Raw genomic sequence first — 26,324 nt, 5'->3', positions numbered from 1 at the left:
ACAGGATGTACAATCAGAAAAGGGGAAAGGCCACATGGAGGCTACAGCCCTCATTTTGTTGCTCAACATCAACTAAGAAAGGGTGTATTTCCATGAACTGGCCTGCAGGCGCCACTATGCTAATAAACAGCAGGGTTAAGGAAAGGGCCCAGTCTCCTAAATCCCAAACTAGTGCTCGTTCCATTTCTGTGGGAGGGCAGGGTGTTGGGGGAGAGAGGATACAAGTAGAAATGAAATACATGATGAAAACTAAATGAATAGCCAACTTTTGGACGATCCATTGGATGACACATTAGCTTGAGAAATAGACATAAAGCAGAGGACAATCTCTGCTACTGCTTCAAACTCTCCAAACACAAAACCTCCTCCATGTATACTTTTTCCCTATCTCATTAGTAGGACACTGTTTGATCTATATCACGTTTTACTATGTAGAGTCCATTTCAAACTGTGTCCTTCCTTTCCCCCCCAACACATACACACACACCCCTCTCACCACACATTCCAACTTCTTTCAAACCATTTCACCTCCATGGAGATGACACCATTTCAGACAAAAAAAAAAATGCAGCAGCAAGATGTTGAAAATAAAAATAAAGCGGACTTTATTTAGAAGATAAAGGTGGTGGTTATCGGTTTTGGTTAATCGAGTTGGGCTCAAGTGTTTTACAGGTCTTAAATGCCATCACACAGACTGGCATGCCAAGGGCATTCTGAATGCCAATTACAGACTGAAATTGTTTCAAAAACCAAGATGCTATCAAAAGCTGATGGAGTTTGGATTTCTCTTAAAGTCAGACTAACACACTTCTTAAATAGAGTAAATAGATTGCTTGGTTCTGAAAGTTAAAACACTATGCTGAGCAATTCCCCTCCCTTTCTCCGCAAGTCCCTAAGGCAATATTACAGTTGCCTCTGACAGCAAAAATTCCAACATTTCAACAGAGGGGGGCTGAGAACTGGGAAAAATGAAAAGCAAAATTAAATAAATGTAATTGATATAGGCAGCTGCCACTTGTGGCAAACCAAAGCCTAGTCCGATGCCCATTTTCTTCACATTTGCACTGACATCTTCCCAAGCAGACGGTAACTACATTCTTGAAGGAATGTGCCAAGACTAGGGTGGGGAAAGCCCAGACAGTGAGTGGACAGAATGCATTTTGCATCCAGTTACCTTAGGTGGTACAATTGATTTAAGGACAAATACCCAGACTATGGAAAATCCACTAGCAAAAACTAGAAAAGAGGAGGATTAAATGCATAACCAGTGCAGAATAACTGCAAGGCACCAAGACCACATCCAACCAGCCCATTTCCTCCTCTCCACCATTGAATGGATCTGGGAGAAAGCATTAGTAACAGCACTCATCAACTGCTTCCCTGGAACAAAACATGACAAAACACACGGAAGGTTTTTTTCATTATGGTTCTCGGTGTACTTTATTCTCCTGCTGTCTAGCTTAGCAGCCCACACAGGACAGAAACGGGTAGCACTGAGGAATGATCAGATTTTTTTTCTATCCCCAATATTTCTGCCCCCTCCCTAAGCCCTGACCCAACCCTATCTAATAATCAGGAATGGTTAGTACATCATTCTCTCTTTTAAACAACTGAAATGGAAACAAGGCATTAGAGGACCATGCCTCTTCTTAATAGGGCTTAGGAGCTGGTATGAGCTCTTTATTCACAATGGAGCGTCTCTCCTTCAAATACCTGGATTTTTAAAATTTTTTTTTTGTACACTGGTTCATAGATCGGCACTTGACTCTGAACCTGGCACCAAAAGGCACAATATCTGATACCCTGTACAAGAGCTATTAGAGATGCTGCCATATGGATGGGCAAAATGAGCCAGTCCCACTTACGAATGGAAGGCTTGGACATGGAAGGGAAGATATAAACAAGCTGGAGAAAAACACAAGCCCATACTTTTTGCTAGAGTGGAAATGAAAGTGGGAATGAGGGTCTTGTTTTTTAGTCCTCTAAGGACCAGGAAGCAATTTTAAAACTTTCTTGGTTTTTCTGAAAGCAGCATATGCCAGCAAAAACTCCTAACAACTGCAAAACCAAGAGGATCAAAGCTCACCAACATCCCTTCTTATTGCTGAGTCTAAAATTCAGGGTGCCCTGTTCCCTTGTACAAGGGAAAATAATTAAAGTCTGATTTATGGTAATCATACCACATCACACTTCTAAAAAAATATTAAAGTGTGTGACCAGGGGAACGTTTGACACCATTTTATTAACCTTCAACTTCAGTGGAAAAATATAACCTTTTTCAAGTGCCATTTTCATCACAAGAGTTCTAGTTAGTGTGTGTATTCACACACACACAATTTTTTCTTTTTGTTGGTTGATTTTGATGTGCAGCAAGAGACCAATACCGCATTGTAGTCAATCAAATAAAAGAACAGAAGGCCAAGCAGTTTCCAAACGGTTATTTTATCAGATTGTTTGAACATTAAATTTATCCTGTTTGCAATCCAAAATAGTTACCTGAAGTTTGCTGTTTTGTGTGTATGTGTGTTTACTTTTATTGTGTATTTGTTTTTCTAAACTCTTTGGCACAATTTTCTGGGGGCGTTCAGACTGCCACAATACAAGTCAGGAGAGGGCGTTTTCTTTGTGCTGCCAATTCAGATCATTTAAATTTTGGTTTGTTTGGGTTGTGACTTATTTTGTTTTTGAAGTCTGTGTTCTTTATTTGTAACAATTGTACTTTTATTTTTCTATATCCTCTAACGCCAGAGTTTTCTTTTTCTCCCCCCTCCCCCCCACGTCTACATTCACAGTTGAACCATATTAGGAAAGGCGCCTTGATGAAAAGATCAGGATAGGAGCTCTGACCATTCGTCAGTGTTTTCCCTAGAGTAATAATAATTAAAAAAAAAAACAAAAACAAAAAAAAACAAAACCGAAACAAAACCTAAAGAGCGTCTTTCCTCTTTTTGTTTGTTTTTTTTTCTTTTGTTTTTTTTTTTTTACATCTCTTGTGCTGCATCAGTAGACAGAACTTCGGTTAGTTTTTATGAAATGCAACATCTAACCCCTTGTTTTCTGGGAAAAAGAAAACTGCAATGACTTGAAGTTGAGAATGTGGATACCGCCTCACTCACACACACTCATTCTCAGACTGTAAAAAAATCCCTCACCCTCCTTCTAGCCGGCAAGCATACAGTACCATGTGGCAAAGGTACAGCGAAGGTGGGCTTGAGACCCAGACTCCATCTTTCTCCTCAGTAGCAAAGGCCAGGCTGCCTTTTACAACAAAGCACCACAGCTGAACCCAGTCCCTCCTCCTCTCCCAAACCAGTCATTCCACTCGGCACCGGCCAAAAGACAGAAAAGCTACTTCTAGCCTCTCCTGGGAAGAGACAGCTTTCTTTTTTTCCTTTCTTTTTTTTTTTTTTTAATAAGTAACTCCATTGTTTTCTCTTTTCCAAGATGGCCGATGTTATGGTTTTCTACGAAGTCAGTGCTTACTTAGCTCACTAACAGCGCTGCTGTTGGTGGCTGCGGCTGCTGCTGTGGCAGGATTTTCAATGTGGTGTGTTTTCAAGCCTCACTCACTCATCCTCTCATTCCCAAACATTCAGCATCCGTGCACACTCCTCACTTCCAGGTTTTTCAAAAGATTGGAGATTTCCAGTGGGGGTCCTCAGGTTATCATCCCAATGGTGACAGATCTGAAAACAGATGGAAAAAAAAAAGTCAATCTCTGAGATCACATAAACTGAATGGAATTTGTCAATTTTTCAAGGATTGACACTCTTCTCTTCCTTTGTGCCATCGACTCGCTCTTATCAGCACCTACATCAGAGGGTGGGAGGGAAACTCAAAAGAGCCAATTTTACTGAGATCTGCATGGTAAGATAACTAATTAACAGGGAAAGAAATTAAAACCATATTTCAGTCTGGGTGCAGTGGCTCACGCCTATAATCACAGCACTTTGGGAGGCAGAGGTGGGCAGATCACGAGGTCACGAGATCAAGACCTTCCTGGCTAACACAGTAAAACCCGTCTCTACTAAAAATACCAAAAATTAGCCAGGCGTAGTAGTGCATGCCTGTAATCTCAGCTACTCGGGAGGTTGAGGCAAGAGAATCACTTGAACCGGGAGGTAGAGGTTGCAGTGAGCCGAGATCACACCACTGCACGCCAGCCCGGACAACAAAGCAAGATTGTCTCCAAAAAAAAAAAAAAAAAGACCTCGTCTCTAAAAATGGTAAAAATTAGCCAGGCATGGAGGCGCTTGCATGTAGTCCCAACAATTTGGGAGGCTGGGACAGGAGGACCACTAAAGCCCAGGAGCTGGAGGCTTCTGTGAGGTATGATTGTACCACTGCACTCCAACTTGGGTGACAGAGGAGACCCTGTCTCCAAACAAATTGCATTTCAAAATATGAGCCAAGGCCTGGCATGGTGGCACACGCCTGTAATCCCTGCACTTTGGGAGGCCAAGATGAGCGGATCACCTGAGATCAAAACCAGCCTGGCCAACATGCTGAAATCCCGTCTCTACTTTAAAAAAAAAAAAAAAAAAAAAAACCTATAAATCCCAGCACTTTGGGAGTCTGAGGTGGGCAGATCACCTGAGGTTAGGAGTTCAAGACCAGCCTTGCCAACATGGTGAAACCCTGTCTCTACTAAAAATACAAAAATTGGGCCGGGCGCGGTAGCTCACACCTGCAATCCCAGCACTTTGGGAGTCCGAGGCAGGTGGATCATGAGGTCAAGAGGTCAAGACCAGCGTGGCCAAGATGGTGAAACCCTGTCTCTACTAAAAATACAAAAAAAATCAGCCAAGTACAGTGGCGGGCACATGTAATCCCAGATACTTGGGAGGCTGAGGCTGCAGTGAGCCAAGATCATGCCACTGCACTCCAGCCTGAGTGACAAAGCAAGAGTCCGTCACACATACACAAAAATTAGGTGTAGTGGCTCGTGCCTGTAGTCCCAGCTACTTGGGAGACTAAGGCAGAAGAATCACTTGAACCCAGGAGGGAAGAGTTATAGTGAGCTAAGATGGCACCACTGTACTCCAGCCTGGGCAATAGAGCGAGATTGTCTCAAAAAAGAAAAAAAGAAAGTTAGTCGGGTATGGTGGCATGGCATGCACCTGTAATCCCAGCTATTCGGGAGGCTGAGACAAGAGAGTTGCTCAAACCTGGGAGGTGGAGGTTGCAGTGAGTCAAAATTGTGCCACTGCACTCCAGCCTGGGTGACAGTGAGACTCCATCTCAAAAAGAAACACACACACACACATACACACAATCAAAAGTAGGGGCCAGACAACTTTGCCTTTGGAAATCTTCTGTAGAGCTAGGCAATGTCTAAAAGCACTGCTGTAAAGAGGAGGGCATGAGGAAAGGAATAAAAAACAGAGAAGAGAATTGGGGGAAATGACATTACTGATGATTTTATTAGGACCCAAAATACTGTGGGAATTTCAGTGAATTCCAGTTATAAAAGTTATATTCTCCATCACTATGAGGAGTCAACTATTTGGCTCAAAGAAAAACTGAGGTTGCCTGACCCAGAAGCACCTAAATGGAAAAGAGTACAAACAAAAAAAAAAAAATGCCAGAAGGCAGTGCTTGCCAGAATGGCCTAAAGAAAACAGAACTCCCCTCCTCCAGGAAGTAGAAGAGGACAGTAGAAGCAAGATCTTACCAAGCTTGGTTCTTCAGTTTCCTCAGTTCTTTTGTTGCCCATGTAGCAAGGGTTTTTGCTTTGTTAGTCTTCGATCTCCGCCCTTCAGTTAACAATTCATGAATCATTGGCCTAGCTTCTACTAATTTCAGTACATCCTTCCCAAATGCTGTACATAAGTCCCTGTGCAAAATAAACACAGCTGAGAATGAGCTCTTGGCCCCATACCAGTATGTTTTGAGCCTTCCAAACCAGTGCTAAGCTGACTATGGGTTTCTTAGCAAATTTCAGAGATAAATAAAACCCTCAATAGAGGTCACTAAACAGAGGCAATTTGTTGATCAACATCAGAGTTTAATGGAGTACAATAGAGACCTTGACGGTCTGGAATAAATATCACATAAACACTCAAAACAGGACATAAAGGGTTCTACAAAGAAGAAATCTCTGTGCCAAAGAAGTGAATTGTTGCTATCCATGCTACTCTCAAAATTACTTACTACATGTTTTCTCATTTTCCGTGAGTAGTTCTATTCAGCTCTTAGAAGCAGGGTATAACTTACCCTATTAGTCCAGCAGCACAAGCTACTACTCCATCTGTATGATCCTCATCTCCAGCAATATGGTCAATGAAAGACAGAATAAATTCTACTCTGGGTTGTACCAGCATCACATCCGCTACAAAAGAGAGAGAAGGTCTGATGCAGCTGTCCCTCATATGACAGGACTACATCCTTTTTCAAAATTTCCAACTATTATAACCCTATCAACAAGGTCCAAGCTGGATAACTAGATGCACAGCACAGTTATATCAAATTATTCTTCCTTTGATTAATGCGTCATTCCCTCAAGTCAACAGAAGAGACAAATATTCCTTTTCCTACAGGCAAATATAGAAGAAACAAATTTAACTTTTTCCTGAGCTAATGATACCAAAGGTTACATAAAAAATTTCCCCAAACAGCCACAAGAACAAGTAATGGGAATTCTGATTCCCCAAAACTCCGATTTAGCTTGCAAGGGTGGGAAGGGGGTAGGGGACCTTCCACTCATAGTTGACACCAGAAGCATTTATGTTGGTTGCCCGCCCCCCCCAACACTCTTGCTGAATCGCATCCCTTGCAACGCTCAAGATATATGAGAAAAAAAAGCAGAGGGCCGGGCACAGTGGCTCACGCCTGTAATCCCATAATTTTGGGAGGCCAACTGACTGAGCTCAGGAGTTCGACAGCAGCCTGGACAACATGGTGAAATCCCATCTCTACTAAAATACAAAGCCAGATGTGGTGGTGCATGCCTGTAGTACCAGCTACTCGGGAAGCTGACGCATGAGAATCTCTTGAACTGGGGAGGTAAACCGGGGAGGTGAAGATTACAATGAGCCACAATCATGCCACTTGTACTCCAGCTTGGGTGACAGAGTGAGACTGTCACCAAAAAGCACAGTGGCTCAAGCCTGTAATCTCAGCACTTTGGGAGGCCGAGGAGGGCAGATCACTTGAGGTCAGTAGTTCAAGACCAGCCTGGGCAACAAGGCAAAAACCTCGCTTCTACTAAAAACACAAAAATTAGCTGGGCGTAGTGGCATATGCCTGTAATTGCAGCTACTCTGGAGGCTGATACAAGAGAATCACTTGAACCTGGGAGGTGGAGGTTGCAGTGAGCCAAGATCACACCATTGTACCCTAGCCTGGGCGAGAGTAAGACTCCAGCTCAAAAATAAATAAATTAAATAAAATAGAAAGAAGCAGAGCAAAAATAATCATCTATAGTCTTCCCCAAGCCACTCACTTCATTAGGGCACTGCTCCCCCTTCTCCCTGCCTTTAAGCAACAGGTGCTAGTTCACAAGCGAGCTACAGAATGACAGACATAGCCCATCTGACTAAGTGCACACTGGCCAGTGGACGAAGGGTTGTATACTCAACGGTGTACGTTTTCCTGATCCCCCTTCAATCCCTGGACAATTCCGGTATAGGCTTCCAAGCAGCTTTCCCTTAGTTCATTCAGATAATCCACCATGTCATAGTCTGACTGTAAGACACAAAGAACAAAGAACAGAACCTACATTGTGCTGATCACCTTTAGCTGTATGTTTGTCAATAGTCCCACCAATTTCAGTTGGACTTAAAGAATAGCCAAGATAGCTTCAAGCTTACCTTGTCCACCTGGGCTTGGGAGGCCTGCTGAAGAGTATTCAATACAACCTCTAAGTATTTTTTAAACTCTCCACCAATAGCAAGGGCAATATCACCAAACACTGACAGAATCTGTGGCTTCACAGACCTGTGGACGTTCTCATTCTGACAAGGAACAAAAGGAAAAGTGAATAAAAATAAAAACTTGTTTGGTCCAAAGGTTCAAGAAACTCATTTCTAACAAGCAACTATTGATTTTAAATATTTGGATGGTCCTTTATAGCTTACACCACCTTTCCCATTTGCACCTCACATTAATTCTAAGAAGCTAGCCCAGGTACTGCTATTCTCACTTTACACATGAAAAGACTGACTTAAGAGTCAATCCAGTGACTCGTCTGAGAATACAGAAGCAAAGTAGCAAAGCTGGGTATAAAGCTTAAAGACGCACACAATAATTAATGATGGCTATCTCTGGAAAGAGGTATAATATACAAATGGTCCCCTACTCATGATGGTTTGATGATTTTTCCACTTTAAAATGTGTTTATTTGGACCTACCTCCATCATAAGTCAAGGACCATTGTATTTACTTTTCCTCTGCATTTTACTGTTTTAAAAATCTCTAGTAGAATAAATGTTCCTTTAATTAACTTTACAATCTTTTGTGGCCAGGCGCAGTGGCTCACGCCTGTAATCCCAGCACTTTGGGACGCTGCGGTGGATAGATCATGAGGTCAGGAGATTGGGGCCACCCTGGTCAACATGATGAAACCCTGCCTCGACTAAAATTACAAAGATTAACCGGGCCTGGTGGTGTGCGCCTATAATCCCAGACACTTGAGAGGCTGAGGCAGGAGAATCGCTTGAACCCGGGAGGGAGAAGGTGCAGCTGAGATTGCACCACTGAACTCCGGCCTGGTGACAAAGCTAGACTCCGTCTCAACTTTACAATCTTTCTTTAACATAATCTGTGAAATGAACAACTCCTCTCTTTATAAGCCCACAGCCAATGTTCTAGAAGCTTACAGCTCCCTGTAACTAATGTTGATTTTTTTTTGGTGGTGGGAGGAAACAGTTTCACTCTTTTCCAGGCTGGAGTGTAATGGCGCAATCTTGACTCACCGCAACCTCTGCCTCCAAGGTACAAGTGATTCTTCTGCCAAAGCATCCCAAATAGCTGGGATTACAGGCGCCTGCCACCACGCCCAGTTAGTTTTTGTAGTAGAGATAGGGTTTCACCATGTTGGCCAGGCTGGTCTTGAACTCCTGACTTTGTGATCCACCTGCCTCAGACTCCCAAAGTGCTGGGATTGCAGGTACGAGCCATCGCAGCTGGCCTGATGTTGACATTTAACTATCTTTCCAATTGTTGATTTCTTCAAAGACTGGTTAATTAGATTGTGTGTAGACACTCACCCCCAAATTTTCCAGAAGCAGCTGCATCACCTCGTCACAGAAAGGTATGATGTTGGATTGCAGGGCACGGCATAAGTCTCCCACTAAGCCCACAGCTGCCAAACAAACCTGCCAAGAATCAAGGATATAATCTTCTAACAGAAAGGCTGCCTGCTGGGGTAAGATATTACTTTTACCTAGCTGCTGGACCTTTATCACTTGAACCTAAAGTCAAAGGAGAAAACATCTTCCCTCTGCCTAATTTTTTTAACAACCAATACAGCAGGAAGTGAACAAAGACTATCCGAGAGATATTACTGACAAAAGTTTAAAAAAAAAAAAAAAAAAAAAAAAAAAAAAAAAGCCTTGCTCTCCAGGGTGCTGATAACTTTATAGCTGCTCCTGCATCAGTACTGTCTAGGCAAATAAATAGTCATCTTGTGAGCCTTTATCTGGTGCATCTAATAACTTGTTTTTCATGGACTACTTCCAGTTCAAATGCTCAGGCAATGAATAAAGCAGCTTGCCTTTTGGGACAATGTATAAGGAAAAACTACCTAAGGTGTAAGAACCTGGTTTTATCTGCACTACAGTGACTATCAGGTATAAATGAGAATATATTATTTTGAAAAGCATATCCTACCTGGTACTCAGCATAATTTTTTAACCCAATGCCCAGGAAGGGTTTAAACGCCTCCATGTACTTGAGGAATTCACCGCCCAACACTGTAATGAAACAAACTATTAGTCAATGACAGCACCACAGGGTTACAGAGTAGGCCAAAATAACCCATCCTACCTCTCCCAAAATGTACTCACTCCACTCAACAGGTCAGGTGGAATGTGAGTCAGTTACTGATTCTATCATGAAGACATTGAAGGCTTACATAAGCCACATTTATTATTGCTGGAAAGGCCCTAATTCTTATGCCACAGAGACAATGCTAACTCTCCACAGAATAGGTCTTTACTCCGCTAATACAATAAAATGGTATGGACCTCAAGGAATATTGAGGTTAATTTTAAATGGGCTGAACCAGCAATACTGCCTCTTGTCCACCACCTCATCTGATAATAGCGTGTCCTTTCTGCAGGCCGGCTTCAAAGCAGGGTCCTTCGGCAATCCCATCAAGGGCTTAACAAGCCACGGTAAGGAAAAGCAGCACTGGGCTTCAGATCCAAATCAGCCACTACAGGAGCCAAAATTAACTTCCTTGCCCTTTCAGAAGGGTGGTCAAATGTTGACAGACCAGTTGGACATAGACTGTTTATGCCAAAAATAGGTCTGGTCCTCAGGAGAGTGGTCCTTAGGTAAATGGCCTTAGTAATGTACTTACAAGCCACCCCTGAAGAGGCATTCCAGATTCTTTAAGTGCTTTGTAATGGCCCTTCAAAGAGTCTTAAGTCAGATATGGCTTCCCTAAAGCAATGTTACAGTCATACATGTAAAAATCAGAAAATCAATTCCTAGAATGTGCTCAATGTTTCATTTCATCCCATACTAGGCACCATGGTGTGTCAATCTGAGCCCAAAGCATTACAACCCAAACCAGGTGATACCAAGTACCAGGAAAGAAAATAGAAACTTTTGGCTGGGCACAGTGGCTCATGCCTATAATCCCAGCTACTCAGGAGGCGGGGGCAGGAGAATCGCTTGATTGTGGGAGGTGAAGGTTGTGGTAAGCTCATGTTACTGTACCCCAGCCAGGGCAACAGCAAGACTCCATTTCAAACAAACAAACAAAAAATCACTCAGCCAATCTTAGCTGCAAACTGACTCCACATTTAAACAGACTGACAAGGCAGTAAGGCAGTTATACAAATTTATACTTAAGTTCAATCTAACTTTGAAGTGACTCATGCCCCAGTAAAGGGACTATGCTTTCTGTAGTTAAAAATTCTTTAACGTCCTGGCATGGTGGCTCACATCTATAATTCTAGCACTTTGGGAGGCTGAGGCAGGAGCATCACTTGACTCAGGAGTTTGTGACCAGCGTGGGCAACCGTCTCTACCAAAAATATACAAATTAGTCAGGCATGGTGGTGTGCATCTGTAGTCTAAGCTACTGGTGTGTCGGGGGCGGGGGGTGAGGGTGGGGCTCAGGTGGAAGAATCACTTGAACCCAGGATGTGGAGGCTGCAGTGTGCCAAGATCATGCTACTGCACTCTAGCCTGGGTGACAATTATTTAAGGCCATTGAAATGCCTGCATTCTAAAGACATTCCCTGACCAGACAGTATTTTTCACCGACCTTCCACCAGTGTGCTAACTGCCATCAGGGCATCCTCTTGTACTCCCCCAGACCCAGCTGTGCTTTGGAACATCCTTAACAGGGAGGCCATGACCACATCAGAGATCTGCAATGCATCTTGATGTTGCACTTTCCGAAGAACATTCTGTGAAATGAATAAGAGTTCAAGATCAGTTGATTCCAAATCTCCCAATCAGACCAGTATACCTTCCTTTTAGAAATCAATTAAGTCCTTTTTTTTTTTCTTTTGCGTATGCCAAATGTACTTTTTATACTCAAAAACTCTGATAATACCAATCATTAGCAATACTTTTTTTTTTTTTTTTGAGATGGAGTTTTACTCGTCGCCCAAGCTGGAGTGCAATGGCGCAATCTCGATTCACCGCAACCTCAGCCTCCCAGGTTCAAGCGATTCTCTTGCCTCAGCCTCCCAAGTAGCTGGGATTACAGGTGCACACCACCACACCTGGCTAATTTTTTGTATTTTTAATAGAGACGAAGTTTCTCCATGTGGGTCAGGCTGGTCTCGAACTCCCGACTTCAGCTGATCTGCCCTCCTCGGCCTCCCAAAGTGCTGGGATTACAGGCATGAGCCACTGCACCTAGCCCTCCCCCTACTTTTTTTTTTTTAAGACAGAGTCTCACTCGGTCGCCCAGGCTGGAGTGTAGTGGTGTTATCTTTGCTCACTGCAACCTCCACCTCCTGGGTTCAAGCAATTCTTGTGCCTCAGCCTCCCAAATAGCTGGGATTACAGGCACACAACACACTGTGTCCAGCTAATTTCTGTATTTTTAGTAGAGAAGGGGTTTCACCATGTTGGCCAGGCTGATCTCAAACTCTTGACCCTCAGGTGATCTACCCGCCTTGGCCTCCCAAAATGCTGGGATTACAGGGGTGAGCCACTGCGCCCAGCCAGCAATATATTTTAACATTTTCCAGTTTCTGAATTTCTCAATTCAGAACCAATGTGAGCTGATCCTCCATTGTGCAGGTCATGTCCTCTGCATTTTATTTGTCTTACTGTCTGACAAATCCATGCTGGTAGCCTCCATAGTCTTGTCTTACTAGTTAAATTACTTCAGCTTTAGAGAAAGCCCTGTTACCTTAGAGCTCTTTTTCATAAAACAAACAAAAAGCAACCCTTCCTATATCCTACCCATTTACAGATGGTCTAGAAATAATCTTGATCAAAATCAAACCAATTTGACTTCTCTCAATTCAATATACATTCACCAAACATTTCTTCCTCTTGTTTCAACTAATGTCACTGACACCAATGTTTCAAAAGATGATGGTACAAACTCAAGGCTTTATTTTTAGCCAAGTGAACTATAGCTGGGAACCAAATCTGACTGAGCTAGGCTTGAATAACCTAATTAAAAACCAAGAGTTCTTTTGTTTTTCAAAATCAAAAAACCAAAACCATTCAAGCTGTCAACACAAATGAGCTCTACAACTGGGAGGAACCATCAAACATCAAGTAGTTTCCTTCTCTACACCGTGACATTAGTTGAAACAAACAAGAGTGAGGGAGGGAGGTTTGATGAGTGTACACTGAGTTGGGAGAAGTCAAGTTGATCTGAGTTTATCAAGATTATATCTAGACCGTCTGTAAATAAAGTAGGACTTGAATCTTTCTAGACAGTGAGGAAAGGCCAGTGGGAAATTCCTCTCCCAATCCATCAATCACAGACCAAAGTCTTCTGAGAACAGCTTCTGATCAGCATCATCTATACCATTTTTCAGTTCTGTGTATACATGAACTTGTCATACTGAGATATTAATTATCTTCCCTGGAGTTACTAAGAAATGATATGGCACCATCATACCTGAAGAGTTGCGCAGAGTAAAGACTGAAGGTCATTGAACTGGATTCTATCAGATGTGCTCTGGATATGTGACTACAAGGAAAAGAAGAAAACATACTCTACATAACCATTCAATAATCTTCCCTAATGCTAACACAGGAAAGTAAACAACAACAACAACAAGCCCACAATATATATAACACATGTATGAGTAAACCATGACAAGCAATGCTAACGTTAAGGTACAATTTTTTTTAAATAAGCTTCATATCTTTCTGAGAAAATATATAAACACCAAAAAGACAGAACAATCTGGAAAATAGACCTAGGTGTCCAAAGTACTGCCCTATACCCACCCATAGTCAGGGGCCTTCTTAGGTCTTACCTCCATCTGAAGCACCTGCTGCAGTCGCTCCATGATGACCAAAGTTGTTTTCTGGACAGCAGGGTAACAATCCTTGGCACTGTTTTTCACAATTTCCATCAGAGATTCATATGCAGAACTCCTCAGGTTGTTCTGGTGTCCATCAGGTCTGTAAAGAACACAGCAAAAATCTTAAAGGCTCAATTAAGGAGAAAGGACAGAGAATAATACAGAGAATATAGACACTGTCTTGCCCAAAATAGAAACTTAGAAACTGGTATGACTGCAGACATGGTTTGAGTTTGGAAACATAATATCTAAGAACCAAATCTTCAAGTCCTTTGAGCCAACAGTTATGTTCATTATGGTCTCCAGACAGTTATGTTCATTATGGTCTCCAGATAGTTAAAATTTAGAATGGCCCTTTAGGAAATGAGCTAAAATTACAGAGGGAAAAATAGTTTGAAATGGTAAAGAACCATGTTAACAATTTAACAGGTTGTCTGAATAGTTATGAAGAAAATATCCCAATTTTCTTGGTCGGGCACAGGTGGTTCACACCTGTAATCCCAGCACTTAGGAGGCCGAGGTGGGTAGATCACCTGAGATGTCAGGAGTTTGTGACCAGCCTGGCCAACATGGTGAAACCTCGTCTCTACTAGAAGTATAAAAATTAGCCAGGCACATTGGTGGGCAGCTGTAGTCCCAGCTATGTGGGAGGCTGAGGTATGAGAATCGCTTGAACCTGGGAGGTTGTGGTGAGCCAAGATCACACCATTGCACTCCAGCCTGGGCGACAGGAGCGTGACTCTGTCTCAAAAAGTAAAGAAACAAAAGAAAACATTTTGTGCTCAGCTCCCTTCCTGAAGGTTTACTTTGTTCATGACTTTAGGTATAGCTGACATAAAGCATGAATCATTAAAGGTTGTCTCCAACTTATAATCCCCTTTAAACAACATTTCAAAAGCTTGTTTATAAGTCAACTGTATTTACCCCAAGTTCTTGATCCCATATAAAAATATGGTAGTTGTCGGGGAGTGGTGGCTCATGCCTGTAATCCCAGCACTTTGGAAGGCCAAGGCGGGTGGATCACGAGGTCAGGAGATGGAGACAATTCTGGCCAACATGGTGAAACCCCGTCTCTACTAAAAATACAAAAATTAGCTGGGCGTGATGGTGTGTGCCTGTAGTCCCAGCTACTTAGGAGACTCAGGTAGGAGAATCACTTGAACCTGGGAGGCAGAGGTTGCAGTCAGCTGAGATCTCACCACTGCAATCTAGCCTGGGCGACAGAGAAAGACTCTGTCTCAAAAAAAAAAATCAAACAAACAAAAAGGAAGTCAATGATTTGGTGGCAATCAAATTAATAATGAGTGCTATCATTTCTCTTACAACAAAATACTCCTATTAACTGTCAACACTGCAAAATGAAGTAACCTCTCTAGATCAATTACTCTTTAAAAAGAAAGTAGAGAAATTATACTATTTTTAGATTTCAGCTGTAAACTGAACAGTTCTAAGGTAGACAGAATCTGTATTTCTTTCTCCATCTTTAAACAAACCAAACAATCAATCATGGGATTCTTTTATTTTTTGAGACGAAGTTTCACTCTTGTTGCCCAGGCTGGAGTGAAATGGTGCAATCTCAGCTCACTGCAACCTCCGCTTCCGCTTTCCAGGTTCAAGCAATTCTCCTGCCTCACCCTTCTGAGTAGCTGGGATTACAGGCATGCACCACGCTTGGCTAATTGACAAAGTCTCACTCTGTCCCACAGGTTGGAGTGCAGGGGCGCCATCTCAGCTCACTGCAACCTCTGCCTCATGGGTTCAAGTGCCCGCCACCACGCCCAGCTAATTTTTGTATTTTTAGTAGAGACGGGGTTTTACCATATTGGCCAGGCTGCTCTCAAACTCCTGACCTCAGGTGATCCACCTGCGTTGGCCTCCCAAAGTGCTGGGATTACAGGCGTGAGCCACCACACCTGGCAGGATTCTTTTAATTCCTCTAGACAAGGTAGAGTCTTGTCCTTTCTCACTATGTTTCTATGATTAAGCTAGATATCCTCCACATAGAAGGCAACAGAACTTGGATGCAAAGATGTCCCTCATTTTTGTGGAATATCATTACCTGTCTGTAGTCTCTAGGAGCTTCTGAACTATGAGTTCAAATGAAGACGATAAACAGTAAGTAGCTGGTTCCTCCTGATCATCAGCAACATCTGCAGCTTCATAAGCAGCTTCAGCCAGACTCGAGAAAGCCTGAAATGCAGATAAGTTTAATGTTAGTTCTGAAATAACCCCACACTTTAGGATTATCTCATTTTTCATTAAGACATTTTCGGGCCGTGTCAGTGAACCTCCAATTTTTTTTGCCAAGATCATCTCAAGACAACATTTTACAGGTATCTTTTAAATTAACTATTTATTTGATTTGTACTTTCTGTTCATCCTGTCTGATAATCTGACAACTCTCTAAGCAGCAGAGTATTTTCAGCAACAACTGCCATTTAATTTCTTATGTTTTCAATCACAAAAATCCTGTCTGATAACTGATAATCTGACATCTCTCATCATCCTGTCTGATAATCTAACAACTCTCTAAGCAGCAGGGTACTTTCAGCAATACCTGCCATTTCATTTAGTCTGTTTCCATTCACAGAAAGACTCTGAGCCCCATTCCTTCCTTATTTCAACCTCCTCCCCTTAACAAATTACATTAGGCCATACTGACTCAGCATTTAGGCTACCTACCTTCCTTCCCTCTTGCTCTCTTCTCAGCAATTACAGTTCTTGTAGCCAACAACTCTCTACCTTAATCAAAACTTTTTGTCTCCAAGTAATTTAAGAGAGCAAGCCAAGTCCAGATAGTTTCCCCACTGGGTTACCATGGCTGTTCTAAGTGGTTCAGGAACCAGTAACCATGAGTCAACTGCTCCCACTGGCTCTTGAAGTTGGAATCTCCCCCACATTTTAACCGAATAAATTAGAAAGAAAATGCTATTCAGAAAAAGCCTTCCAGTGAGGCAGATCCATTTATCTCCCACACCTTCTACTTCCTTGCCAATGGTGCAGGCAAGCTCCTTTTCTCACCAGGAACAAAATCCCTTACCCAGCACACATTTGAAGCCACTCTGGGTTCAGCACTGAGGCCCTCAATCAGACACTGCAGCAGGGGAGCCAAGTAGACATCATTGATGGCAGCTTCAGGGAGCAGCTCACAAATTCTGCCTACGGTCCATGCAGCTGTATCTCGAACAACTACACTGGGGTCTTTCATTAATTCTATTAGGGTGGGCATTGCCTGAAAATATAACAATTATTAGCAAAGTAAAACAAAAATTAAAATTCATGCTACCTTCTACCTCAGAAAAAGAAATACTAATGGATGGGTTAACTCAAAAAAGTCACCAAGATCCTTTTGTAATTTTACAAGAGATGGTGTGAAACATCTTTCAAAATATTTGAAAATAACTTTCAAAACTCCAGTTCAGAATTTTATATTCAGAATTAGGTGTAAATGCTTTCAGTAGTCTGCAATGAATTACTCAGATAGAGGGCCAGCCATGATGGCTCATGACTTTAATCCTAGCACTTTGGGAGGCCAAGGCAGGCAGATCGCTTGAGATTAGGAGTTTCAGACCAGTTTGGCCAACATGATGAAACCCTGTCTCTACTAAAAATACAAAAATTAGCCAGGTGTGGTGGTGGGTGCCTGTAGTGCCAGGTACTCAGGAGGCTGAAACAAGAGAATTGTTTGAACCCAGGAGGCAGAGGTTGCAGTGAGCCAAGACTGCAGCATTGTACTCCAGCCTGGGGGACAAAGTGAGACTCCATCTCAAAAAAGAATTACTCAAAATTCCCAGGATACAGTTATGAAGGCATCTGGCTATATCCAGAAAGACTGAATTCCTTAAGCACTAAACTCAAGTACAATAAACTCTTCTTTTATTCCTTGAGACGGAGTTTCACTCATTACCCAGGCTGGAGTGCAATAGCACGATTTATAGTAGCAAAACAAGCATATTTCCATAAGGACATTTCCATTACATATATGCCATTTTGTCCAACTAACAGATTAATAATGCTATTATTAAAAATTATGGGGAATCAGTGCTAGGTGCAAAAAAAATTATCGGGAAATGTTTACAACATAGTATTAAGTGAAGAAACAAATTGTAAATCAATCTGCACAGAAGATCCTATTGTGCACACATGCACACAGGAAAAAGCTACAAGGATAAATACAGAGTTAAGAGTGGTATTTCTGGGCAATGAAATTAAAGGTGACTTTTCTATTTTGGCATTTTTCAAAAGTCTCTGGATCATGCTGCCTTATGTAGTTAATAACCTAAGAAATATATTTTACCCTTACTGAAAGGAAATAGCTATCTAGAAATAACATTTGTAGATGACAATTTACAGTTTTGTTTTGAAAAATAAAGATATGCAAGTTTAAATATTAAATATCCTACTTTCCACTCCAAAAATCCTTCAGCTTCACCTGTATAACTAGTGGTTTGAGCTGACTGGGCTCTGGTCCTTCCAAAATACAACCAAAAGCCATCACTGCTGCATCCCGGTACCGCCAATCTGGGTTCTTAATGTGTTCTTTAATGAAAGGGAGGACATGTGGGACAATGTCATCTTCACAGCAGGTAGCCAAAAGCATGAGGCACACCCCTGCTGCTTTGCAGGGGTTCCAGTCATCATCATCATCATTTTCGTCCTGGTGAAAAAATATGGCACTAGTTAAGATTTTGTCCAAAGGATCATTTAAACTCTAAAGGTCCTCTGACTACTCTCGAATGTTTTCAGAACTTAAACTTCAAGAAAATAAAATATAAGACATTTATATTTTATCTCTTCCACAAACATTCATCACAGCATAGCCTTTGTTAAACAAGATTCAGATGGAAGAAGATTCCATTTAGTACCACACAACAAGAATGAAAAAATTTCAACTACACGCAAAACATTTAGAATAAAATGCAAAACAAGAGTGTATGCTGTATGAAGTCCAAAATCGGTCAGGTGCGGCGGCCCACACCTATAATCCCAGCACTTTAGGAGGCCAAGGTGGGTGGATCACCTGAGGTCAGGAGTTTGAGACCAGCCTGTCCAACATGGTGAAACCCCGTCTCTTCTAAAAATATAAAAATTAGCCAGGTGTGGTGGCATGTGCCCGTAGTCCCAGCTACTCAGGAGGCCGAGGCAGGAGAATTGCTTGAACTTGGAAGGCAGAGGTTGCAGTGAGCAGAGATTGGCCACTGCACTCCAGCCTGTGGGACAGAGTGAGACTCTGTCTCAGAAAAGTCCAAAATCAACAAAAATTAACCTATGGGATAAAAGGCCAGGAAAGTGAGGGAGTTCATGAATGGGAAGAAGACATGTTTCAATCAAAAGTTCAAAAATCAGGCGAGGCGCAGTGGCTCACACCTGTAATCCCAGCACTTTGGGAGGCCAAAGCAGGTAGATCACTTGAGTTCAGGAGTTTAAGACCAGCCTGGGCAACATGGTAAAACCTCATCTCTACTAAAAATACAAAAATTAGTTGGGCATAGGGGCACACACCTGTTAATCCCAGCTACTTGGGAGGCTGAGGCAAGAGAATCGCTTAAACCTGGGAGATGATGGTTGCAGTGAGCCAAGATTGCACCATTGCACTCCAGCCTGGGTGACAGAGCAAGACTCTGTTCCCCCCACCAAAAAAACAAAATACAAAAAACAAAGACAAATAAGAAGGTTCAAAAAAGAGAAAGATGCCACTAATATCTCCCCTTAAGTTGGAATCCAAGGTATAGCTTCCTAATTGTGGCCATTCACACCACATAGTAATTTAAAGCAGGTTGTCTATGCAGTTTCAGAAACCATCAAAGAACAATTTGTTCTCAAACAAGAAAAGCACAATAAAAATATACAAAAGTAATGCTACTAAGTCAAAAGACTAAAAATAGCAACTATAGGCCAGGCACAATGGCTCACGCCTCTAATCCCAGCACTTTGGGAGGTCAAGGCAGGCAGATCACCTGATGTCAGGGGTTCAAGACCAGCCTGGCCCACAAGGTGAAACCCTGTCTCTGCTAGAAATACAAAAATCAGCTGGGCATGGTGGTGTGCAACTTCCAGCTACTTGGGAGGCTGATGTGGGAGGATCACTTAAACCCAGGAGGCAGAGGTTGCAAGGAGCTGAGACTGCGCCATTGCACTCCAGCCTCGGTGACAGAGTAAGACTCCATCTCAAAAAAACAAAACAAAAAACAAACCAAACAAACAAAACCTGAGAGATGAAAATTTAAGGGAACACCCAGTGCATTCATTTCAATCCAAGCACATCTATACTTGGCCTTTGAAACTGCTATATTGAGAATTATACACATCCCTAAAAACAATTACATTCCTGTGTACAAAGAAATGTTGCAGTGCTCAGTTACCAGCATTGCTTCCTCAGAGTAATAGCAGCTCTTTGGTAATACTCCCAAACACCAGATCAAAAAACACTCTGATGCATAAAGTCAGAAGAACCAAAGCAACCAGGACACAGTTCTTACAAAAGAACTCGTATATTTACTCATTAGACCTCTATCTTTATGAAGTTTTGTCACTTCAATTTCATCCTGAATCTTAATAATTGACGTTAATGATCTTAAAGGATCAGCAGAAGAGTTTCTTTCATGAATTGGGTCCTTCATTCAGATCTGAATAAGTCATATCCAACCTCCTTAGCATTTTAAAAACATATACCCTGTTAACTCACAAAAGTATCGTAGATATTAGAACAGATACACAAGTGGCCTAAAGCTAGCACATCTTTGCTCCCAACCTTGTTTCACTGAAGCTTTGATAGAGCACCTCTCTTCTGTGAGTTTGGACAATGGAGCACTCAGGAAGTCAGAGCAGCATGTGGCTCGCTCCTGAGCAAGACGCATCTGAGATGTTAAGACCCAGTTCTCTTTCACAAACAAGTCAGAGCCTAGGAGATCTTATAGATCCAGATTAGCTGTTCCTGAGTCATCCACAACAGCACATCAAATAGTTGATGAGTTGCCAAGTTCCTTCCATGGAAACTGTTCCACAGCAAACAGTTTACTCTTAGTAAGGTTTCACAGTTTACCTACCTAGATTTGGAAGGTAACTCACCTGTTTAGTTAGTGTCTGTGTGAGGATTGGAACCAGATACTGCAGTGCTCCCTTGGCATAAAACTTGCTGGTGTGCTCAGGGGGCCGTCCTTGCTCTGCTGCCTGAGGAGAAGCAAAGCAAATTCTAGACAAAAGCAAACAAGCTGCGTATACTAAAGGCATACAATGAAAGCTGAGTGGGGATCTTTTAACAGAAACATACAGGGACAAATGGTAACATACAGTGTGATCTTGGAAGGTGTTCTCTTTTTGGTCTACTTCAATGAGAATCTTTTAGGCCGTAGCAACATTAAGTATAATTTTTTTTCATAAGTTCAATCCATATTAACAATCTGATAGATCTAAGTGTTCCTTGGATCAACAGATGGACCCAGTTTGCCCAAGGATGCCAAAAATAAAAGCTTTTATTTTTTGTTCTGAAATAAAAGTGTGTAAAGACAAAGTTGGAAACAAAACTTGAATTCAAAGATTCCAGTTACAGAACTCCTCCTTCTCCCCCGTATCATCTGACTCCTTCACCAGAGTTAGTAAACTACCAATTATACATCCCAGGCTTGCATTAGGACTTCCAAAAGGAAATAATTCAGCACCAGGTATCACCTTGGTAAACTGTGACAGCCTGCTGCCCCCTTGTGTTCACAGCACTAATACCACCGTTTACCATCAAGCATGCATGACGGCTTGGCAAAAATGAGCTCATTGAAGGGCTCTGCCTAGCAGAAAAATCAAAATCTCTGCCAATGGAGATACCCTCTAAGCCCAGACAGAATAAAGTTCTCCTAGAAGGGAAATACCATCCACAAATTCAAAGTCTAGTCAGAATAATAGCTCCTGCTCACCTCTGAAGCCTCAATGGCCAAATCCATTTCCTCATCACAGACATTGGACCAGAATTCTATCCCTTGTAGGGCCACTTCATCAATGTCACTTTTCATTGCTTCAATTGTGATCTAAAAAAACCAAAAAACACCCCAGGCCCCAAATAAGTACTGACTCAAGTGAGCCCCTGCTCCAAACCCAGCTTTAACCATAGACACGCAAATTATTTAAGAAAATTAACTTATAAAAAGCAAGCTATGCTTGGAAAAAAGGGTAGAAAAGTTAAGACCTTTCTTTTTTATTGGAGATGGGGTCTCACTCTGTCACCCAGGCTGGAGTACAGTAGCACAATCTCAGCTCACTGCAACCTCCACCTCTCAGGCTCAAGCAAACCTCCCACCTCAGTCTCCATAGTAGGTGGGACCACAGGTGCACGCCACCTTACCCAGGTTATTTTTGCATTTTTTGTAGAGACGAGGTTTCACCATGTTGCCCAGGCTGGTCTTGAACTGCTGGACTCAAGCAATCCCAAAGTGCTGGGATTACAGGCGTTAAACCACCACACCCAGCCTGAGATTTTCAAAATGCAAGTCTTTTTTTTTTGGGATGAAATCTTGCTCTGTGGCCCAGGTTGGAGTGCAGTGGTGCAATCTTGGCTCCCTGCAACTTCTACCTCCCAGGTTCAAGCAATTCTCCAGCCTCAGCCTCCTGAGTAGCTGGGATTACAATGTGTTACCACGCTCGGCTAATTTTTGTATTTTCAGTAGAGACAGGGTTTCTGTTGGCTATGCTGGTCTCGAACTCCTGACCTCAGGTGATCCGCCCACCTCAGCCTCCCAAAATGCTAGGATTACAGGTGTGAGCCACCGCACCCAGCCTCAAAATGCAGGACTTTTACGCACACAAAGCTAGCACCAGTTTTCCTGGCAGACCACTGATAAGTTTAAATCTAACAGTCTCAAGAAATTTCCTTGATTCTATAATATTAAGAAAAATATTACAGAACTGGCAAAACAGCAACTAAGAATGATGGGCTCTATAATTAGCTACAAGCTCAAATTACAGAGAGAAATACTTACTGCAAAAAGAGCAGGACCCATATATGTCTCCATGTATTGATAATATAAGGACATTATCTTCACCAGATTCTGTAAAGCAGCCACTCGTACCTTTTATGAAGATCAGATCAGATAGTTTACTAAGATAACAATGAAATCTTACAAAGGTAGATTCACTCAAATGGGCAAATAATCCTAAGGATTAATTGAGGTAAATATGGGATATGTTATCATTTCCCTAAACCTCACTCTCTCCCTTCAATTCTCTCATTATCCATTCCTATTTTCCCATTTCTTTTCTCTGTTTTCATTTATTTATTTTTTTGAGAGTCTCGCTCTGTCACTCAGGCTGGAATGCAGTGGCGTGATCTTGGCTCCCTGCAATCTCCGCTTCCCAGGTTCAAGCGATTCTCCTGCCTCAGCCTCCTGAGTAGCTGGGATTACAGGCGCGTGCCACCACTCCTGGCTAATTTTTGTATTTTTAGTAGAGACACAGTTTCACTATGTAGCCCAGGTTCGTCTCAAACTCCTGAGCTCAGTAAATCCACCTGCCTCAGCCTTCTAAAAAGTGCTAGGATTGTAGGCATGAGCCACCGTGCCTGGCCATTTTTCTCTTTTTTGAGACACTTTTCTTGCTCTATTGCCCAGGTGCGAGTGTAGTGGCCACAATCACAGCTCACCGCAGCCTCAACTGCCAGGCTCAAACAATCCCCCAACTACAGGTGTGCCCCATCATACACAGCTAATTTTTGTGAACACGAGTTTTGTCATGTTGCCCAGGCTGGTCTCTAACTCCTGGGCTCAAGTGATCCTCTGACCTCGGTATCCCAAAGTGCTGGGATTACTGGTGTGAGCTACCACACTCAGTTTCTTTTTTTGAGATGGAATCTCGCTGTCGCCCAGGCTGGAGTACAGTGATGTGATCTTGGCTCACTGCAATCTCCGCCTCCCGGGTTCAAGCAATTCTCCTGCATCAGCCTCCCGAGTAGCTGGGATTCCAGGCATATGCCTGTAAAGTGTTGGGATTATAGGCCTAAACTGCACCTAGCCTCAGTCCTTTTTTTTTTTTTTTTTTTCTTTTTTTTTTTGCATTAAAGGTGCACATGGAACTCATGGCAGGGCTAAATTCACTAATACTATTCAGACTGAAGATGTTACTTCTACTTTCTTGAAGGGCCAGGTTTCAGTTATAACAATAGCAAAGTTAATGGCTACCGTGGAAAACAATCACTTGAATAACCTACGGCAATTAAGCAGTGAAACCGATCAAAAACCTATGTATATTTTTAGTAGAGACGGCTTGAATAACCTATGGCAATAAAGTAGCTAAGCTGATCAAAAGCCTTTTCTCCTTTAACTGTTTATTTATGAAGATACAACTTTTCATAGAGATGGTATCACTATGTCGCCCAGGCTGGTCTCCAACTCCTGACCTCAGTGATCCTTCCACTTGGCCTCCCAAATTGCTGTTATTACATAGTGTAAGCCACCACACCTGGCCCCTTAAACCTTTTTTTAAGAGGATGGCAACTTCCATTACAATTCTTCCCTCTTCTCCAATGTTTTTATTAATAATAATATTATTATTATTTGAGAGTCTCACTGTTTGCAGTGGCATGATCTCAGCTCACTGCAACTTTCGCCTTCTGGGTTCAAGTGCTTCTTGTGTCTTGGCCTCCCCAGTAGCTGGGACTACAGGCATGTGCCACCACACCTGACTAATTTTTGTATTTTAAGTAGAGACAGGGTTTCACCGTGTTGGTCAGACTGGTCTGAAACTCCTGACGTCAAGTAATCTGCCTGTCGCTGCCTCACAAAGTACTGGGATTACAGATGTGAGCCACCACGCCCAGACAGAATATTATTAATAACAATATCAATCAAACCTTATTGCTGAAGTCAACTGATTCCCAATATTTCAAACACATATTAGATTTGACACTTCCTAGGGAAGATGTGAGACATATTTTTCATATAACTTCACACTTACTCTCGTATCTGGACACTGTGTGGCTTCACAGACCACCTGCATAATAAAGTGCCTTTCAGACTGTAGGAAGAATAAAAATAAAGAGAATTAGGAGAGCATAAGCTGTACATAGGAAGATTTCCAGACTTTTTCTACAAGGAAAACCTCTCGCTCCCTCAGGGCCCCACACAGTTCTGCTTGGTACAGTCAAGTCACTCTCTTTTGAGATGGTATGGCACTATAAAGGCCAGAAAGAGTTTACCCTCAGTGTCTGCTATATGACCTGCCCTTCAATAAGGTCCCTAATCTTTTAATCTCCAAAATAACCTTCACTAACAAAGATTTCAGGAAGGAAACAGGAAAATCTAGGTCACAAGGTTTAAACAAAAATGGTTGGCTAAAAGATAAAAATCTACATGTACGAAAATCAATTTCCCTATAGTTAAAATATAAGAGAATTCAAAACATCTGATTTCAAAGACCAAATTTGTTTTCTGAGAAGTAGCAAATTCACATCAAATGTGGTGAGAAAAGAAAAGGGGGGACAGAATAATGACATTTATGTGCTGCCCTCCTAAGTCCTCCAAAATCTTTAAGGAAAAATCCAGTTTTCTAATCAATTAGAATTGCCATTTCCTCTGGGATTTGAGACCTTTCCGAAGTCAAGAAATGGTAAAAAGTCAGCTAAAGTGTCAACAAACATTTATACAGAAATACTTTCAGACCATGAACCCCGCAATTTTACTTGTAGGTATTTATCCAAAAGGACAGACAGCAGAGTCTCAAAGATACACATGCATACCCATGTTCATACCAGCATTACCCACAATAGCCAAAAGGTGGAAGCAAGCCAAATGTCCATGGACAGATGACTAAACAAAATGTGGCATATACATGCAATGGAATATTATTCACCCTTAAAAAGCGAATTTTGACAAATGGTACCCCATAGCTGAACCTTGAGCGCATCATACTAAGTAAAACAAACCAGTCCCAAAAAGACAAACACTATATGATTCCATTTACATAAGGTATTTCATTATAGTAGTAAAATACATAGAAACTGAAAGTAAAATGATGGTTACCAGTGACTGAGAAAGGGGAAAATGAGGAGTTGTTGTTCAGTATGTACAGTTTCAGTTTTGCAAGATGAAAAAGTTCTGTAGATTGTTTCTACAGCAATGTGAATCTACTTAACTGTACATTTAAAAATGATTAAGATGGTAAATTTTATGTTATGCATTGCATTTTCAGCCAAAACGTTTATAAATATCTCTTTATATATTTTATTTTTTTGAGACAGTCTTGCTCTGTTGCCCAGGCTGGAGTACAGCGGTGTAATCTTGCAGCCTTGAAGTCTGGGCTCAAGAGATCCCCACCTCAGCTTCCCAAATAGCTGGGATTACAGGGATGTGCCAGAGCACCTGCCTATATGTTACTGTAATTATTTCCTTTTTCTTTTCCTTTTTTTTTTTTCCCCATTATAAGCCCTGTAAACAAAGAGCTCACAAAACAGGTTAAAAAACTCAGTTGTTCCTCTCCACAGAAATCTTTATTTTTTAAGAGACAGGTCTTATTACATTGTCCAGGCTAGTCTCAAACTCCTGGTGTCAAGTGGCCCTCTTGCCTTGGCGGCCCAGTGTGTTGGGATTATGGATGTGAGCCCTGGCACTCAGCCTCCACAAAATCTTTAATAAAAGGCAGAAAATTCATGCAATTTTAAAATAA

General features: G+C 42.0%; 1 protein-coding gene and 1 long non-coding RNA gene across 3 annotated transcripts in view; both read right to left on the bottom strand.

Annotated features, from left to right (window-relative positions):
- Nucleotides 1–581: 581 nt before the first annotated feature.
- The window catches only part of KPNB1 (karyopherin subunit beta 1), a 35,275-nt gene continuing 9,532 nt past the window's right edge, over nucleotides 582–26,324 (bottom strand). The window contains exons 6-22 of one of the 2 annotated variants that reach the window (XM_032279829.1): nucleotides 24,618–24,677; nucleotides 22,649–22,738; nucleotides 21,590–21,700; nucleotides 20,751–20,852; nucleotides 18,115–18,339; nucleotides 16,723–16,914; nucleotides 15,742–15,872; nucleotides 13,635–13,782; nucleotides 13,271–13,342; nucleotides 11,441–11,585; nucleotides 9,832–9,914; nucleotides 9,210–9,317; nucleotides 7,812–7,955; nucleotides 7,581–7,686; nucleotides 6,217–6,331; nucleotides 5,675–5,836; nucleotides 582–3,686 (exon numbers count right to left, since the gene is read on the bottom strand). In XM_032279829.1, the coding sequence (XP_032135720.1) occupies nucleotide 3,686; nucleotides 5,675–5,836; nucleotides 6,217–6,331; nucleotides 7,581–7,686; nucleotides 7,812–7,955; nucleotides 9,210–9,317; nucleotides 9,832–9,914; nucleotides 11,441–11,585; nucleotides 13,271–13,342; nucleotides 13,635–13,782; nucleotides 15,742–15,872; nucleotides 16,723–16,914; nucleotides 18,115–18,339; nucleotides 20,751–20,852; nucleotides 21,590–21,700; nucleotides 22,649–22,738; nucleotides 24,618–24,677 (1,995 nt within the window). In that variant the 3' untranslated portion in view covers nucleotides 582–3,685. The remainder of the gene's footprint in view (nucleotides 3,687–5,674; nucleotides 5,837–6,216; nucleotides 6,332–7,580; nucleotides 7,687–7,811; nucleotides 7,956–9,209; nucleotides 9,318–9,831; nucleotides 9,915–11,440; nucleotides 11,586–13,270; nucleotides 13,343–13,634; nucleotides 13,783–15,741; nucleotides 15,873–16,722; nucleotides 16,915–18,114; nucleotides 18,340–20,750; nucleotides 20,853–21,589; nucleotides 21,701–22,648; nucleotides 22,739–24,617; nucleotides 24,678–26,324) is intronic. The other variant, XM_032279830.1, reaches the window with a different exon arrangement.
- LOC116552903 lies at nucleotides 23,710–24,266 on the bottom strand. The gene is made up of 2 exons (XR_004269547.1): nucleotides 23,937–24,266; nucleotides 23,710–23,867 (listed from the first exon to the last, which is right to left on the bottom strand). It is a non-coding gene; the product is annotated as an uncharacterized LOC116552903 (long non-coding RNA).

This window comes from Sapajus apella, unplaced genomic scaffold (assembly GCF_009761245.1).
Source record: "Sapajus apella isolate SASKATOON/1434 unplaced genomic scaffold, GSC_monkey_1.0 scaffold12, whole genome shotgun sequence".
Classification (NCBI taxonomy): domain Eukaryota; kingdom Metazoa; phylum Chordata; class Mammalia; order Primates; family Cebidae; genus Sapajus; species Sapajus apella.
This window is presented reverse-complemented; position numbering and strand designations above follow the sequence as displayed.